General features: G+C 40.2%; 1 protein-coding gene across 3 annotated transcripts in view; it reads right to left on the bottom strand.

Moving 5' to 3' along the window:
* dapk1 (death-associated protein kinase 1) overlaps nt 1-19,692 on the bottom strand; it is a 187,305-nt gene that overhangs the window by 81,603 nt on the left and 86,010 nt on the right. For all 3 annotated transcript variants that reach the window (XM_073071198.1, XM_073071192.1, XM_073071207.1), the window contains exons 6-14: nt 17,041-17,089; nt 16,917-16,943; nt 16,174-16,326; nt 15,291-15,336; nt 8,441-8,530; nt 6,835-6,927; nt 5,807-5,926; nt 2,776-2,874; nt 2,404-2,502 (exon numbers count right to left, since the gene is read on the bottom strand). In XM_073071198.1, coding sequence (XP_072927299.1) covers nt 2,404-2,502; nt 2,776-2,874; nt 5,807-5,926; nt 6,835-6,927; nt 8,441-8,530; nt 15,291-15,336; nt 16,174-16,326; nt 16,917-16,943; nt 17,041-17,089 — 776 coding nt within the window. The remainder of the gene's footprint in view (nt 1-2,403; nt 2,503-2,775; nt 2,875-5,806; nt 5,927-6,834; nt 6,928-8,440; nt 8,531-15,290; nt 15,337-16,173; nt 16,327-16,916; nt 16,944-17,040; nt 17,090-19,692) is intronic.

Genomic DNA, 19,692 nt, shown 5'->3' with positions numbered 1-19,692 from the left:
ATACAGGCCCTTTGGCCCACAAAGCTGTGCCAAACATGTCCCTACCTTAGAACTACCTAGGTTTTACCCATAGCCCTCTATTTTTCTAAGCTCCATGTAGCCATCCAGGAGGCTCTTAAAAGATCCGATCGTTTCCGCCTCCACCACCGTCGCCGGCAGCCCATTCCACGCACTCACCACTCTCTGCATAAAAAACTTAACCCTGACATCTCCTCTGTACCTTCTTCCAAGCACCCTTAAAACTGTGCCCTTTCGTGCTTGCCATTTCAGCCCTGGTGAAAAGCCTCTGACTATCCACACGATCAATGCCTCTCATCATCTTGTACACCTCTATCAACTCTATTCCTCCGTCACTCAACCTATTCTCATAAGGCATGCTCCCCAATCCAGGCAACATCCTTGTAAATCTCCTCTGCACCCTTTCTATGGTTTCCACATCCTTCCTGCAGTGAGGTCATTTTATGTATTGCTCTGTACTACTACCGCAAAATAACAAATTACATATGTCTGCGATGATAAACTTGATTCTGAGCTTGCAGTCTGAATGTAGTAGGGAGGAGAAATACACAAGCACTCCGAGGAACAGTACGACTAGAAGAGGAATGGGAATATTGCAGTTGTAGGTTGTCAGCCAGGTGACACTTCAGGGGTGTTTAAACCCTTGAACACTTGATCTCCCATTCTACATTGTCATGACCCCTGCACACATGTACATGCACGGCACCTTCTCCGTAGCTGCAAAACCATACTGTGCATTTTGTTTTCTTTTCACTACCTCAGTGTAATTATGTATGTCTTAATCGGTCTGGATGGCATGCAAAACTAGTGCAATTCACTGTTTCTCAAGACATGTGACAATAATAAACCAATAAAAGAAATAAAGCAGGAGAATTCTAATTCTGATTGTTTGCAATAAGGAAACCAATATAACAATCAAGGGCAGGTATGATAAATTAAAGCATGAGTTTTGGATTAACAGCACTTTATGCTGGAAAATACATGTTTTGTTGGGAGGGAGTGGTGGAATAGCTAAATCTGGTGGGTGATACCATCCTAAATATAAAGCACATTGAACTGAGTTTTGGTAGGGAGAAGGTTCAGTAATACCACGGAAGTGAAACAGCTTCCTAACTGAGAGGCTACAAGGGAGAGGGCAGTGTGGAGCTGAACAGGATAAGTTCCAGGCCAAATACGTGGGCACGGCACCATTTGCAGGTCCCCCTCTCAGTCAGACAGTATCCCGGCTTGTGAATAAGCCACTGTTTCTTCATTGCTGCTAAATCCAAACTCTGGGAAATGAACAAATGTGAAAAGGGTGCTAAAGCTGCAAAGAACCTGGTTCATTCTGCATCTGAGTTTCAGGTGGCAGTCAGGAGCAAAGGAACAAACTGTGTGGGTGGACAGTAGTGACATAGTGGTCAGCACAACACTTTACAGTACCAGGTTTCATTCCCGCCGCTGCTTGTGAGGAGTTTGTATGCTGCCCCTGTGACCGTGTGGGTCTCCTCTGGTGCTCTGGTTTCCTCCCACAGTCCAAAGACGTACTGTTGACAGGTTTATTGATTATTGTACATTGCCCCGTGATTAGGCTCAGATTAGATTGGCAGATTTCCAGTTGGTGTGGCTTGAAGGGCTTACTTCACGCTGTATCTCAATAAATCTTTGTAAAGGTGAGTTAAAATTCATCTTGACAACATGGAATGTTTAAGAAACAAATTGGGCAGGTAAAGCTGGATGACACACACACAAAATGCTGGAGGAATTTGGCAGCCCAGGCAGCATCTAGGAAAAGAGTTCTGTTGACATTTCGGGCCAAAACCCTTCGACAGAACTGGAGAAACTGTTGAAGAAGAGGATATGATTTAGAAAGCTGGATGGCATTTTGATTTGAAACTATACCGCTATGCATTTGGATATCATCAAGTACGTACATAGAGATGAGTGTATCATGGGTTGGTTCTTGAGAAACCTCAAGGCTGCTGGCATAGGGATAGGGAAAAGGAAACATTATTGAACATATCCCACTTTGGAGTAGGGTACAAACAGTATTGATAGTCTGTTAATATACACAATGAATTAGTGTTGGTAAAAATGTTGGCAGATTACAACTCTGCAAAAATGTATTCTTTTGCCAAATTATTATTTTGTGATTATAATTGCAAATGTTGATTATTTGCTTGAAATTCCATTTTGTACCTTTGTGAATTTTAGTTATTTTCTAAAAACTTATTAGGAAGCATTATTGCATCTACAGGGCAGATTGCACCAGTAATATCTCTTTCTATTAATTAATTCATAAGAAATTCTACCAGACAAGTAAATTACTTTCTTTAAAAATAATTTAAATTTAAAATTAAGCACATTTGTCTTTTACAAGGGTGACACTGGTGCTCATTTTCTTACCTTATCTTGAACATTCAAAGGACATTCTTGTTGATGCAAGAACCTCAATGTTTCAGTATGACCGTGTCTTGCAGCCCAGTATAGTGCATTGGACCCAGTCTAGGAGAAATTCAGATTTTTTTAAGAAAATAATTTAAAATACTTCATTCTCAAATATGTCCATTTATTTTCGATGAATTTTATTAGTCCCATTTAGAAACATCTGAATGCCTGGTCTATTATACATTAAAGTAAATTTACTTAACCTGCAAACAGTAATGCCAAATGAGACACACCAATAGCATTCAGACATATGGTAACTAAAGTGACAAGAAGCAATAGTTTTTTTTCAGACATATTGAAGAGAATATTCTGACAAGTTCCATTACAAACCTTGTCCTGGACATCAATCTTTGCTCCTTTTTGGATGAGCAAGTTAAGAATCTGGATATTTCCACAACCAGCCGCGACCAACAGTGGAGGTGTTCCATGCTGCAGAAAGATTAAACAAATAACAACATGGAGCAGAAAGGTAAATGTTCAATTTTCCCCTTTTGTAGAAACTAATTGTCCTGTAAAGACTGACCATCTCACAGCTCCTAGGCTAGTTGCATCACCTGGACGACATCTACTCATTACAGCTTGCTACAACACTTGCAATGACTTTTTCCACGGCTCTCCAGCACTTCACTGTTTTCTGAGCTTCTTCATCGGAAGGGTTTTCCCAACATGAGCCAGCACATTAGGCCTCAATTTTAAGTTATGTTTGATTTAGGACAGAAAAGGCTATGTCAGCCATTTTCCAGCTATCCTGATGTCAGTGCCTTTATTCTGCATTCACAGATAAACAGACAAATTCCATATTTGAACCAAGCACAATATAAATTAGAAGGGTGTTGCAACTGAGTTGGCCAACCTGAGCATACGCAAAGGAAAAAATATGCAGTAAATAAACCTTCCCAGAAGTACCATTTCAATGAAATTGAACTTTGTTTGATTTTCTCCATATTATAAAATTTTAAAAAATAAATAAATAAGCTGCAGGTGCAGTTCCCAAATGTGCCAAGGTTTATTCCTTCACCTTCAAACAATCCACAGCAGTTTCCTCATGGGAATTGTGCAGTCTTTTTGCTTTTAGCCACACTCAGCCACTGGTAAATATGTAGACAGAGACACTCCTGCTACCAGTTGTCACAGGAGCACAGACTGTACAAAATGTACTCTGCAAGGAATCCACTGTGGAGTTTGCTGCATGTTGCAGCCTGCTTTAGAGCTTACTTCCACCACAGGCACACCGCTGCCACTTTCTTTCCATGACACAAATACCCCAGGAGCTGAATGCTTCAATAGTGATGAGCACAGGAGCTTAAACGTGTAGGCTTAACATTGTCAGTGAAAGCGCGTGTCCATAATCTTGCATTTCATTCCTTTATTGGAAGGCCCTTCCTCACATTCAGATATTTCCTCAAGCTCCAGAGCCATTCCGTCTCACTGACATGGCAAATAATTGCAGAACATACGGGTGAAAACAGTAATTAAGTCATGACTGGTCTGAAAAATCATAGGGTGTATCTACACAACCTTAGAAACATCTTTCTGCAAAAGCTATCACAAAAGACAACAAAAGGTAAAGAATTGCATCCTCTCACTTAACAGCTTGCTTGTGACTAAGTGCATCGGCTTATACAAATGAATGCCTTTCATTCTGAGAGCTGCCAAGATGGCTATATTTGTACTAATATATTTTTATCTGAAGTTGGATCCTCTGCAACCAAATTTTATACTTATGTGGCTTTCCCGTGCACTAAATTGTTTATTGACAACAATGTCACAATAATAAAGGGAATTAGGCAATAACTTACACTAGTGTAAAAAGTTAAACTATCTACATTGAGCAGGCTTGCAGGAAGATCTGCAATAGTTCTGTTTAGGTCAGAGAGAATATTTTCTTAGAAGGACATTAGATAATTTGTTTATAAATTTTTGCAGAATTGTTTAATAATAAAACCTCTAGATTACCATATTAATTTTTCACTGATGAATTTAGATTACATAGAAATTATTGCTTCATTTTGATTAATGTCATCATTTATTTAATAACAATGGATGACTTTGTTCTATGGCTCCAGAGATTAGGACAACAAAGAGGTGGTCGCAGGAGGCAGAGGAGCAGGTATGGGATTGCTTCAAGCTGGTAGACTGGGCCATGTTCAAGGACTCATCTGTGGACCTGAATAAGTACACCACGGTTGTAATGGACTTATTAAAACAACTCTAGATGAATGTGCTCTGACAAAATCATTCAGTGTCTTCCCCAACCAGAAGTTCCCTAATCTGCTGAGGGCCAGATTAGAGGCATTCAAGTCTGGTGACCAAGTTAAATGAGGTCCAGGTATGATCTCCAGAAAGCAATCTCACAGGTGGAGTGGCAATTCCGGACTAAACTTGAATCAATGAAGGATGCTCGACAGTTGTGACAGAGCTTGAATGTTATCACCTCTTATAAAGTAAAATCAAGAAACATAGATGACAACAGGGGTTTCACTTCCAGATCAGCTCAATGCCTTCTAGGCTTGCTTTGACCATCAAAACATGGAGGAACCATCACAATCTTCCACAGCCCCCGATGACCCTGTGATTTCAGTCTCTACGGTTGACAGGCAAGCATCCTTCAGGAGCGTGAACCCATGGAAAGCACCCAGCCCAGATGGGGTACCTGGCCATGTACCGAAGACCCATGCTAAACAACTGTCTGGAATGCTCAACTCCGGTGACAAAATGAAGGTCCAGTGAAACATTTTCAGGTCACGATGTAGCATGATTTGGAAGGGAACTTACAGACAGTGGCATTAACACACAGCTGAAGATCTTGTCCAACTCGGCAGTAGAGGTCTCAAGTTTAGGGAGTGGTGTCAGAGGAGCCTACAAGAATAACTGCTGCGCTTTTTGGTAGGGTCTGAAGCCACAATACACCGGTGGTGCTTGGAAGAGCAAAGGGATCATCAGTTAAATAGACTGCTATGCCCTGGAGGGGCTTGAACTTGTTTGGAGTTGTCATTCAGGCAAATGGAAAGTCAAATGCCCAGGATTTGCAAATGGAATTGAACACCAGTGAACTTCTTGCTAATGGAAAGGAAAATCATTAATGAAGATGAATGGACTTCACCTCATGCAACTACAGTTTTGTTGCAGAAACAAAGTATTCGTTACACAGGGATATATCATGTAGCAAAAATTGTTTTGTATTATCTTATATGTTTTAAGTTGCAAAGCTCAGCTCTCTAAGTGTTTTATTAAATATAATACTACTTTTAAAGATAATAAATTATGTGATTAATACAAAACTCATGTTTGTTCTGAAAATGGGAAGGAAGTAACTCTTGAAGCATTAACTAAATATGTTAAAGGGTACACAAAGTTCTACCTTGTTCGCCTGGTTTATGTCATAATTGGCAAGTGATCCAAGCAGATGTTGCAGACCAGGAACATTATCATCGTTAATGGCATGGATTATAGCTTTCATCACAAAAGAATCCTCTTCATCCTGATCAGAAATCGAGAAATAAACTTATCATTCTTGGATGTCAAGCAGTCTACTGAACATATGGGGGAAAGTGCAAGAATATTTATGCCATTTTCAAAAATAGTATAATTTATACACTGATAAAGTCCTCTGCCAATAATTCTGAATCATAAACATCCACCGTGTAATTACACTTTAAAAACAGCATAGTTTAAGTGAGGATAGCTGAACTGCATCCAGCTTTAATTGTTCAGAGCCCAATTAAGTCAAAATTCATGACCTCCACAGCTTGATCAGCAGGTTAATCCATTGAGCAGTGCAGGTTTAAACTATATAGCCTTCAAAGATCATAGGCTGAACGTGATCTGTTCTGTACTAACAAACAGAATGCAGAGTAGCAGTTCAAAGCCAAACTGGTTTGGATACACAAACCGGTGCTTAACAATGGTCAAAGACACAAACAGCTTCATTGCAGTTTAAATAGAAGAAACTAGCAATGAACAAAAGAGTTCAAGTCAAAGTGGAGCATATTCAGAACTGGAATACTATGCTACACTTCTTCACATTAGCTAGTTGCTAGCTTGTAATTTGGATGAGATCTTTGGGTGCAGATATACCTTAATGTCATGAAATCATCCTCCTGAATAACGGAAGATGAGCAGCATTAAGGGGGTCAGTATTGGAATGAGGAGGCTTTCTCAAGGAAGGGGAATCAAAATGTAGAGGAACAGTAAATAAAAAACTTTTTGTTCAAAGATTGTTTCCATCCCCTTTCACTGGAGGTTAAAGACTTGGGTTGTATGTTAAAATGAGCCAGAATGAAATAGGAAGCTGACCTGGACTATAGCCAGCAAACAAATACACACAATTCTCAAACAAAACGAAACAAAGCCCTCAGCTGCTGAATGGAGTTTTGCTCAGGTACTTACCAAAGTGTCTTCACTCCTAGCAACACTCATATTGCTCCGAGAAAGAAATGATCTTGATAGCCGTTGGCACAATGATATTAGCCTCACTGATTGCTAAAGAAACAACAATTTAACCAAATAACTTGGTGGCAAAGCTTCAACTGAACACATTGAGAACTCTCACTTTACAAGAATAATTGTGAACTTGCAATCACAAGTAAAAGCACATGAAATGAATTCCAAATAGCTGGAATGTTACAGGCAGCTTTAAACTTACAAGCTTTACTTTGGTCATGGGGATTAAAAGCATTTCAGTAAGGAAAATTACATAATTATACTAAGGATTTAATTGTCACTAAAAGTGGGACACTGTTCCACTACATGCTTTAAATATAAATGTGTTTGCATATAAAATCATGTCATTTGATTTCTAACTTTATATTAAAAAAATCACAAGAAATAAAAAAATCAGTAATTATTTAAAACTGTGTTCTTCATCATTTATTTTTATACACCACTAATTTAAACTAAAAGGCTTTGGGGGAAAAATTATAGGTATTTGATCTTCAGTAAAGGAACCGATTAACAATTTTCCTTGGTGAAATTAAATGCATCTTAAAAATGTTCAAGAAAATTTGGGACTGAGTAAAATTGAAATAAATTTGAAATCAGAAATTGAAAGGTCGATGGACTTTTTAAAATTTTGCAATAGATTGAACAGATATGAAATACATGCGTATACTCAAACTGATTTATGTTGATTATTACGTGTGCCAGTTTTCATTTAGCACTGTTTACAATTACCTTTCATCTAGCCGGTTCATACACTGAATTAGTAGGTGCAGTAAATGTTCACCAAGGTATGACACGCATTTTGTAACAACCAAACATGCACAACAGAGCAAGTGATTAAAATGAAAAGAAAATAATTTCCCACAAGTAAATATTCCAACTTCACAAACTACACTAATTTGCAGACAGCAGTAGTTAATTTTTTCATCAATGTTTACAATAACACCCCACTGCACTGTTATATATTAATATCATTAACCAATACATTCTTTCCCATTGAAATTCCACAACATTTGCTGTACTAGTCAGAATGGCAATCAACTTCATGTTAATTAATCTCTTGTTGAAAAAGTCCCCCCCCCCCCCCCCCCAGTAGTTAATCAGCAAAAGCAAATCTTAACTTCAAACAATGACCTCGTTTTTGAACTTGGCATATTCTCAAAGTGCTGTGTAAGGTTGAGTTTTCCAACCAAATTATGCCTTTTGCTTTCAAGGCAATAGAAATACAAATGCCTAGTCCCAAATTACACGTAACAAATGGAATGATCTTAGAATTGGAGATATGCAGAGAACACCAAAAGCTCTATAATTATTGTATTTGTTTTTCTTATTAAGAATATTGAATATTGTCTGATCCTTAAAAGATGAAACAACTATTCCTGTTCTTCATCAAAAGACTTTCTTGGCTAGACCATTCCTTGTACTCTTCTCTGCATGATCCAAGAATAATGGGCAAAGTGTCCTGATACGGATTTCTTTGTCAGTTCAATTCCAATTCTAAATGGAGTGACCTAGAATGTCTATGTAAATATTGTATAGTTAAAAATCTACATACCTTCCATTTCCTGCGAGCTGCAAACTTTTTGAACTTCTCCATGTTCACAGCAGATGCTTTCCTGCTGAGAGCCTGCTGACTATCTTTCGGCTGAAATATCATATAAAATAAAGTTAAGTATTTACCTGGCTATTATGACTTGGAAATAAACACACATGTAAGTAATGTAACTCCTGCACTATAGTATCATAGGCCTGGGTAGTAACTAAAACAGCCTACTCCCCCCACCCGACAATAAAACAAATTTGACAAGACCCTTGATAAACCATAGACCATATAGGACCGTATAAGATACAGGAGCAGAATTAGGTCATTTGGCCCATCGAGTCTAAACCATCATTTCATCATGGCTGATCTAATTTTCCTCTCAGCCCTAATCTCCTGCCTTCTCCCAGTATCCCAGAAAATGTGTTCTTCCTGACCAATCAAGAATCTATCAACCTCTGCCTTAAATATACATAAAGACTTGGCCCCCATAGCTGCCTGTGGCAAAGAATTCCACAGATTCACCACCCTCTGGCTAAAAAAAACCTCATCTCTGTTCTAAAGGGACGCCCCTCTATTCTGAGGCTGTATCATCAGGTCTCAAGACTCTCTAAATCCCCTCTGTCAAGGCATTTCACCATTCAATAGGTTTCAATGAGGTCGGCCCTCATTCTGAATTCCAGTGAATACAGACAGACCCAGAGCCATCAAACGCCATTCAATCCTGGAATCATTTTTGTGAAAACCTCCTTTGCACCCTCTCCAGTGTCAGCACTTCCTCTCTAAGACAAGGGGCCCAAACCTGCTCACAATACTCTAAGTGAGGCCTCATCAGCACTTTATAAAGTCTCAACATTATATCCTTGCTTTTATGTTCTTGTCTTCTTGAACTTAATGCTAACATTGTGTTTGCCTTCCTCACTACAGAATCAACCTGAAAGTTCACACCAATGTCATTCTTCCATGGGCTGAGTGCAAGGCACAGGAAGAAACACATTTTCCTTCCTCCTATCGGAACTTGCTAGGAAGGTACAAGACCTGATGGGAGCGAGTGTGCTGTACTCCAGACCCAGAAACTTATTGCAGCATGCACGTACCTGAACAGAACGTGGCTGGAAATATCAACGTTCAATTTGACTTTCTGGAAATCCCAGCCCAAAAGGGTTGCTTCTTTATAACTTAATTGCATACATACTGGGTATTCTTTGAAGTAGTGAGAGAGAGTCTGACATCTTTGTAGGGTAGAATCCATTTGAAAACAGCGGGTCTCATCGGGAATGAGTATTTTTAAGCCAATAGAAAGAAGCAAGTTGTAAGCAGAGCGGCCATTGTGGGAGTATCACTGTTGGGGTGGGCTACCGTTAAGAGTGGTCAGGCTTTGGCGAGAACAGACGGCGGCATAGGGTGCTGAGTCATTCGTTATTGTTGGTCTCTGATTGCGGAATTTGGGTTTGAGAAGTTCGGGCCAAAGATATAACAAGCTTGGTGAGAAGAGGCTGAGTAAATGACCTAGGTGAGTGTGAAACTCAAAGTTTTCATAGATAAGGCACAGGTAAGCTTTTCATTCCCGTCTGAAGATCCTTAGTCTTCAGTATAGGCAGCATGGATAGGGTGACGGAATGTTCTTCCTGTGAAATGTGGGATTTCAGTGCAGCTAGCTTCAGCTCCTGATAGACATGGTCAAGGAGCTGGAGCTGGAGCTGGATGCACTCGGGACCGTCTGCAAGTCTGAAGACCTCACAGATGAAACTTCTACTGAGCTGGTCACGCCCAGAGTGTGGGCCTCAGATAGTAGATGGGTGACCACCAGGAAAAGTCAAGGGGAGTCAGCAGACGGTGCCGGGTTCCCCCTGTGGCCACTCCCCTCCGCAACAAGCATACCCCTTTGGATACTGCTGGGGGGGGGGGGGGGATAACCTATCAGGGTATAGCAGCAGCAGTGGCCTTGTGGCCAGCTCTGAGGCTCAGCAGGGAAGGCGAGGCCAGGCAGAGCGATAGTGATAGCAGACTCCATAGTTAGGGGGATGGACAGGAGATTTTGTGGCTGCCAGAGAGATGCCAAAACAATATGTTGCCTTCCAGGTGCTAGGGTTGAGGATGTCAGGGCGTCCACAGAATATTATCAAGGGCAGCCAGAGGTCATGGTGCACATTGGCACCGAGACGTAGGCAGAAAGGGGGAAGAGGTCCTGTACAGAGAGTACAGGAAGTCAGGACGTCAAAGGTAATCTCTGGATTACTCCCTGTGCCACATGCTAGTCAGGATAGCACAGATGAATGAATGGCTGAGGAACTGGTGTAGAGGACAGGATTTCAGGTTCTTGGATCACTGGAATCTCTTCTGTGGCAGGGCTGACCTGAGCAAGAGGGATGGGTTGTACTTAAACCAGAAGAAATTGATATTCAAGCCGGGAGGTTACTAGTGCTAATTGGTGGTGGTTGGGAACCACAGCACCAGGTCAGAAAGTGGAGGGATGGAGGGGAAGTATTTGTCAGGGCCAGTAAAAACAGGCAGAAGCAAAGTAATAGATATGATGGGATGGATAGTTTGAACTTAATGTGCTTGTCTCAATGCTAGATGTATTAGTTGTAAAGGTCATGAACTGTGAGCATGGATCAGTACATAGAACTACGACGTTGTGACAATTGCAGAGGCAGTTGAGGGAAGGACAGGAGTTGGGGGGTCTGGATGAGTAGATCTCAAAATTAGGATGTGTGTAATCACTCTAATAGAATTGTACTACAGACACCCCCCCCCCCCCCCACCTAAACTGCCAGCAGGGCATCGAGGAACGGATATGCAGGCAGATTAAGGAAAGGTGCAATAGGGATTGTTGTCATGGACTAACTTCCATAATATAAACTGAGACCTTCTTAGTGCAAGTGGAGGTGGAGGTGGAGTTAAAATGACGCTAAACGGCGACTCCTTTGCTTGCATCTTCAGAAACAGCTCTATTTCCATCTTTAATATCTCTATTTTTCCCTTTCACGGTTCTTCTGAAGACCCTGACCCGGAGTTACACGCAGACTTCGGTTCTTTGCGGGAATGGGACCTGTTCTCGGGGTTTCAGGACTGTCTTGTTATCCGACATGCCCAGGGTTCGGCCTGAGAGTCCGGCTTGAATTTGGAAGCCTAAGATCTCGGGGCTCTGGAGACGGGCAGATTGAGGGTCAGTGTCACAGCAGGAGATTTGTGTGTTATCGGGGAGGCTGGAAAACCTTTCGCTGTGGGTACGAAGACCTGAGATCTTTGGGCACAGAGCTCGTAAAAAGCAACGAAACAGACTTTTAACATTGTTTTGTGCCCTGCTCACTGAGTGGGGACACCTCCCTCTCCCTTATTAGGGAGAGAGAGAGAGAGAGAGAGAGCCTGTGGTTTGTCGAATGCCGGATGAAATGCAAAGTCACTGGAGTAACTGCAAGTCTGTGTCTTTGCTATCGCTTTGCTCACACTTGAGTGCTTGGTGGTGGGTGCTGATGCTTGCTTTTTTTTTGCCCGTGGGAGGGGGGGGAGGGGGAGGGATCGTTGCTCGCTGCCCCTTACGCGCGAGAGGGGGGAGTTGGGGGACATTGGGGTTCTCACATTTAACTGTCGTTCACTCTTTGGGGCACTTCTCTGTTTTCGTGGATGTTTGTGAAGAAAAAGCATTTCAGTATGTATATTGTATACATTCCTCTGACATTAAATTGGACCTTTGAACATTTGAAGTGGTTTAGACGAGACAGAATTTGTTTGATGCATCCAGAAGTGTTTCTTAAATCAATATTTAGATAGTCCGACAAGAGGAGGGGCTGTACTGGATCTGCTGCTGGGTTATAAGCCTGGCCAGGTGACTGACCTTTCACTGGGTGAACAGTTAGAGAACAGTGGCCATAACTCCTTAAGTTTTAATGTAGCTATAGATAAGGATAAGTATGGATAAGAAACATAAGAAATAGGAGCAGGAGAGGGCCATCTGGTAAGATCTTACCCATTCAGTAAGATCATGGCTGATCTGGCCATGGACTCATCTCCACCTACCTGCCTTTTCCCCATAACCCTTAATTCCTCCACTATGCAAAAATCTATCCAACCTTGTCTTAAATATATTTACTGAGGTAGCCTCCACTGTTTCACAGACTCACCACTCTCAGGGAAAAGCAACACACACAAAATGCTGGTGGAACGCAGCAGGCCAGGCAGCATCTATAGGAAGAAGTACAGTCGACTCACAGTCCTAATGAAGCGTCTCGGCCCGAAACCTCGACTGTACTTCTCCCTATAGGTGCTGCCTGGCCTGCTGCGTTCCACCAGCATTTTGTGTGTGTTGCCTGAACTTCCAGCGTCTGCAGATTTCCTCGTGTCTGGGAAAAGTAGTTCCTTCTTATCTTCGTCCCAAATTTACTCCCCCAAATCTTGAGGCTATCTATGTCCCCAGTTCTAGTCTCACCCACTAGCGGAAACAATTTTCCTGCTTCTATCTTATCTAACCCTTTCATAATTTTCTATGTTTCTACACGACCTCCTCTCATCCTTCCAAATTCCAACGAGTATAGTCCCAGGCGACTCAATCTTTCCTCATAGTCTACCCCCTTCATCTTTGAAATCAACCCGGTGAACCTCCTCTGCATCGCCTCCAAAGCCAGAATATCCTTCCTCAAGTAAGGAGACCAGAACTGCACACAGTACTCCAGGTGCGGCCTCACCAGTACCCTGTACAGTTGCAGCATAACCTCCCTGCTCTTAAATTCAATTCCTCTAGCAATGAAGGCCAACATTCCATTTGCCTTCTTGTGGGAGAATATTAAATTGGAGCAGGCAAATTACTAGAGCATTTAGGCAGGAATGAGGGAGAGTTAATTGGAAACAGCAGTTTTTGGGCAAGTCTGCATCTGACACGTGGAGGGTGTTTAAGGACTAACTGCTCAGAGTACAGGACAGGTATATTCCAGTCAGAAGCAAGGACAAAAATGGCAAGGTAAGAGAACCTTGGAAGTTGAGGGAGATGATGAATTTAGTCATGAAGAAAAAGGAAGATTATGTAAAGCTTAGGAAGCTGGAATGAAACAGGAGCCTGTACTGGGACCTTGACTGTGTATATACACTATAAATGACCTGGATGGGTGGGTTAGTAAGTTTGCAGATGATATGGAGATTGATGGTGTTGGGGATAACGGAGATGACTGACAAGAACTGTGGGATATAGATTTGGACAGAGAAATGACAGATGGAATTTAACCAGGCCAAATGAGAATTGTTGAACCTTGGTAGATGAAATGTAAAGAGACAGTACACTGTTAATGGCACAACACTTAACAGGGATAATGAGTGGAGGGATCTTGAGGTCCAGGTTCATAGCTCCCTGAAAGTGACTACACAATTTGATGTCCTGCCAAAGGGGTTTGCCCCAAAACATCGGCTGTACTTTTTCCCATAGATGCTGCCTGGCCTGCTGAGTTCCTTCCGCATTTAGTGTGTGTTGCTCGGATTTCCAGCACCAGCAGATTTTCTCTTGTTTGTGATTCGAACACAGGCTGATAGGGTGGTTAAGAAGGCATATGGCATGCTTGCCTTTATTAGTCGAGGCATTGAGAAAGCTCAGGAAGTTATGTTACAGCTTTATAAAGCTCTTGTTAGGCCACAGCTGGAGCAATGCTTGGAGTTCTTGTCACTCCACTACAGGAAAGGTGTCAAGGCTTTGGAGAGGGTGCAGAAGAGGTTTAGCAGGATGTTGAGGGCATGTGCTGTAACAGGAGGTAGGACAAACTTGAGCTGTTTTCTCTGGAGTGGCGGAGGCTGACAGGAGATCTGATAGGAGGTTTATATGATTATGAGAGGCATAGATAAGAGATAGTACCTTTTACCTAGGGTTCAAATACCTAATACCAGAGGCATGCATTTAAGGGGCGAGGGACTGAGTTCAAAGGGAATATGAGGGGCAAGTTTTTAAAAAAAAACAGAGAGAAGTGGATGCCTGAAATGCACTGCCCAGAGTGGTGGTAGAAACATTAGAGACTTTTAATAGACTCTTAGAGAGGCACATAATGTGAGGAAAATGGAAGGATATGGTACAGTGTAGGTAAAGAGGGTTAGTTTAGAAGGCCATTCGATTCATAATTTATTTAGTTCAACACATCAATGCGGGCTGAAGAATCTGTTCCTGTATAGTACCATTCTACGTTCTACATACACATTAAACTTTTCTATAGACATTTTGATCCGGTTGTGAAAAAGTATAAATATGCAGCAGAATCTGTGCAGAGAAACACACACAAAATACTGGAGGAACTCGGCAAGACAGGCAGCATCTGTGGAAGGGACTTGGGCCTAGACTCCTCCTCAGACCTGAATTGTTGTTTGCTTATTCCCCTTGATAGATGTACAACACTTGCTGAGTTCTTCCAGTATTTTGTGTGCATTGCTTAAGATTTCCGGCATGTGCAAACTCTCCTGTCCGTGAGATGCTGCTCAGATATTATTTTAGATGGATATTGTGCAGCAGAAGGCACGATACTAGGATGCAAATCACATTCTAACATTTATTTCTCAAAAATAAAGATGCTGAAACATTTATTAGAAATTTACTACCAAATCTAGTTAGTTATCTATCCAGCTTACTCACTTGAGCGTGATAGGATAAATAACTTTGACAGATTAATCACCATGTAGGTGGAAAACATGCACAAAAACTTCTAAATTTTGATTTTAAGTTATTCCAAGGGGGTTCTAATAATAAAAAAAAAATCACACAACAGGTCACACAACATAGCACACTAGCTCTCATCAGGTCTTGTGCCTTGATCTCAAGTTGAAGTAAATGAGGTTAAAATGGGTTATGCATTCTCTCATGTTAAGCCAAAGTCTTAAATACTTATAGAAAGCACACCTTGATCCATGGGTGCTGAAAGCTATCTTGAATTGTCATTCTTTTCCTGTTGAAGACAAAGGTACAATGCAAAACTGTTGAAAATACTACAACAGAGAATCATAATGCACAAACGAAACTTTCAACCCAACAGTTTTCCAGGTTGCTGTAGAATATTTTAGTTTTCTGCTTGAATGTCATTGGCATAAAAATGATTCTTAAAAGTGGCACTAAATTTTAAAAAAACTGTGCTGTAGATGGCATTTAAGTATGGAAACATTTTTTATTCTACCTTTCACACCCTTTTAAGTTCTTTCTTTCTGTAGTTGGTAGGGTAGTGAGGATATCAGTATTTTAAATCCATAATCCGGATCTGAAATGTGTGCAGAGTGTTAATCTGAATTTCTTTGGCAAGCAAAAGAATTTTAACCTACGACGTCCATTTAATACCTATCAATTCATCACTGACACAAAAAGTAGGCAAATATTGCACAATTATTCCCACTGATTTTGTTCAGTTATAACTGGAAAACTAGAAGATGAACTAGCTTTGTTTTTTTTTTATCCCCAATGACAAATGGATTTGGGTATCAGGATGTCCGCTGACTGATCAAAGGATTATTACAACTACCCAAAGCTTGCTCACTAAACCACACAATGAACCGCAATCAGGAGCCAAAACAAGGAGAGACACTTCCTCATGAAATTCTGAGGCCAGGAGGAGAACTTCAGTCACAATTGACCGCTACTTTGGCAGATACCAACTCACAGAACTCTTGTGCCCAAAATGATAGAACCATCACATTCTAAGCAACGAACATTTTTTATGTTTGTGCATCATTGGTGTGGTTATAATATGAAAGTACACGAAAGAAACATTTCAGAAAGAGTATTGAAGACATACTTGGGATCTTTCACAAGTAGTTTCTGGATAAAATCTTTCGCCAAACCACTAGTATTCTTGAAAAATTCCACATCGAATTGATAGTTCACAGCTGAAACATTGGCCAACGTTTCTTGTTTGCTGTCACCCAAGAAAGGTGATGCACCACTTAAACTAATTAAAAGAGAATGGCAAATTTCAAAACAATGTCACGTATGTGATGAGCTGTTAAAAACATTACACTCCATGGTTATCTGACCTTTCATATTTCAGATACTGCATAGGATTGATCCTGACAAAACTACAAAGAGGAATTTCAGTACCTCTACACCAGCTTGACTAAGTACAACTATAGCTCAATGGAAAGAACTACATTGATGTAAGATAGCATTATGGCAAATAGTTAACCTCTTATTTAGTAAAGGGATTAATTTTAGACTCATGATATTGAAAACATTTTTTGTCAATTCCTGCTCAAAGCTCATTATGTTATACTTCCCAACTTTTGTAATAATACAAACACAGCACAATCCAGGTGACAACACCATTCCTATTTTGTTCCATATTTAGTTCAGTAAACTGGTAGTCCTCAACAAAGTAATAGGAGTGTCATTTCAGACACACTAGGTGCTAATGTTGTGACAATTTTAAATGAGTTACTATTCCCACACATGAATGCTAACATGACAAGAATCTGGCAAAGATTTCAAAACAACACATTTAGACTGTGAGAAAGGTAATAATTGTAAAAGTTCAATACTTACAGAATGTACGTTATTACTCCAATACTCCTGAAATATGAGATAGCAGTTTTGTTATATTTCTGCAAATGACTGTGAATAACCCACTGAAAGTTTCAGTTTATTGTGTAGTTTATTTTTCACTCACCACATATCAGCCTCCAGGCCAAGAGGTTCATAGTTTACGATTTCAGGAGCTACAAAATAAAAATATGTAATTTGTCTCACAAGATTCCAACAGGTTACAGCCAAAGGAATTGATTTTTCTTCCCCATTTAAAATATTTTTGCAGCTGCTACTCCCATTTGTTCCTCTGATGGTGATGGTCCTAATTCCGTCAGTGACTTCTCTTTACCGCCCTAATTCAAGAACCATTGAAACAGCATTTTTCAAATCTGCTTCAAATTCAGCACCTTTAAAAAGCGTTATTTCACAGCAGGTACTGCGATTGTTCTACCAGCCCTTCTTCCATCTTGCTTACTGATTTCCTTTTGTTAAGTTCAGCAGCTTTTCATTTTGGAGTTCAGTTTGCACAAAAAAAAAATTTGTTCAAATTAAATAATCACTTACATCTGGTGTTCTGAACATACAGGAAGAAATGAAACCACCCTATAAAGCCTCTATAATTTTCCATTTGGATCTGGGTCATTTAAACCATTTGATTTTGCACATTTAAAAAAATGTACACAATCTAATACAAATGTATATCAATCAAAACAGAGAATGCGGAAACTAGTCAACAGATCTGGCAGTATCTGTGGTTAAGAAAAGTAGGGTAGGTGCTCCAGATATAACACCCTTCATTAAATCTGGGTCAGAACTCATGAGAACCCTTGCCCAGTTTTGATATCAGGCCTAGGACCCCGAGTCTTGGCTTCATTTCACTTTATGTGGAAGGTGCTTAAGTGCTTTATGCATTTTTGTTTTTAAAATCAGATTTCCAGCATCTGCAAGTTTGTATCAAGAACATCATTCCTGAAAGGACCCTTGGAAATCTAACGTGAAAAAGAAAAAGAAGTTTTTTGAGCTTCCTTTCACGCTCCTACATTTACCTATATTTACACATCCTTCTACTCAATTCTCCCTCTGTTTATCTGGTTTCCTGGGCTCCAGATTCCCCAATGTCTATGACAGTGAATGTCATATTTACAGCATATAACTCTTGTCATACTTACAATCGGTTCTATCAACCATTTCTCAATCTTAAAACTTGCATTAGGTCTTTCCTTACTGTTTTATTTTCTAGAGGAATATTTCCTGCTAGGTCCCTCAGTTCCGGTATCACTAAAGCTCATATTTCTCTGCACCTTTTCCAGTGCCTCACTATCATTCCATAATATATAGATCAAAACTGTTTGAAGTGTTTTAAACTGTGGGCTTAGAACAGTTTGATACAACTTCTCTACTTTTAATTTCATCCTCAAGTATTAACTCAAACTTAGCTTACCTTTTTCATTGCTGCATTTACCTGTGGCATTTCCATTTGGTATTACCTATAATTAACACTTCTATGGAACAAATGGTGTCAAATTGTACTCTTTGATATGTTGCATTAAGAGACTATGGTTAAGAAACTTCTTGCTGATTGGTTGTCCATGGGTAAGATCGACATCACAAGTTTTAGCAAGGTGATCAACTATGGAAAATTCTTGCCCTTGTTTTTTTTGCCCTGTGCTCTATCCTAGGTCAAGTACATGCAGGGCAAATGCAAATTGCTTCTGTGATTAGTTAACATGACACATATCAAGGACAAAATCTGGATTCTCCTAAACCACTTCCACATCGTGTATTAAATTTTTCAACCACACAATTAGAGAAGATTGAAATGTCAATACTCTTTATTTCAAATATATTATTATGAAACTCATGACAAGTGAAAATATTAAAAGTTAAACTCTTGAAGATGTAAGACTTCACCAACAGTCCAGCTCAAATGTGGGTGCTTTTAAATTTGTGCATCAGCTACTTTATTACTCTAACTTCAGACTAATCACAGCCCAAAATCAAATAACTGGGAAAAGAGACACTTAAAAACTTCACTGATCCCTTTCTTATTTTCTCCTACTGTTGAAAATCTTAATCTTTTTGTGTTGGTTCTTTGCAAATGCCAATGACAATTGGATGCATGATGGTAAAAGGTTCTTAGGCCCCTGTCAAGGGAATCAACTCCGAGGGCAGATTATTTTGCTATTTTAATCTTCTATAAGATGACTAAAAGCTCACATTATTTCTGAATAAGAATGTAATAAACATGCAGGAGGGACCAGAAAACAGGAAGCAAAAGAGTGGACAGGTGCCCTGTTACAATTAACCTTTCAGTAGAATGTACAAGGACAAAATCAGCATAACAAATTGAGAAACCTTGCATTGCAGAAATGGTAGACAAATTCCACTGTATGCCAGAATAAACCACACTGAAAGGCTCCAGTCTTAAATGCGCATTCTAGTTAGGAGTGAGGAAGAGCAGAGCCCAGACCTTTAAAACTTGAGGTCTAGTGCAACTTTCATTACCAAATGTGAAACAGACACAACCTTAACTGCTCCACTGGTCTAATTATAAAGTACTCTACAACTGTTAGTTTTGTTAACACTTTAAGTTATTGATCCCCGGGCCGTTATTGTTTCACACCATAACATATTGGGTTGTGTTCAGCATGCACACAGTGATATCATCAACTCCAGTGCAGTTTGTGACCCACCTGCCCAATTCCCACTTGTTACAAACAGAACATGGCACAACTATATAACACTTTCACAAAGTACCTACCTCTCAAATAATTGAAAATGAAATTTCATCAGC

The sequence above is a fragment of the Hemitrygon akajei genome, chromosome 2 (assembly GCF_048418815.1).
Source record: "Hemitrygon akajei chromosome 2, sHemAka1.3, whole genome shotgun sequence".
NCBI classification, from domain to species: domain Eukaryota; kingdom Metazoa; phylum Chordata; class Chondrichthyes; order Myliobatiformes; family Dasyatidae; genus Hemitrygon; species Hemitrygon akajei.
The sequence above is the reverse complement of the archived record's forward strand: the minus strand, read 5'-3'. Positions and strand labels throughout refer to the sequence as shown.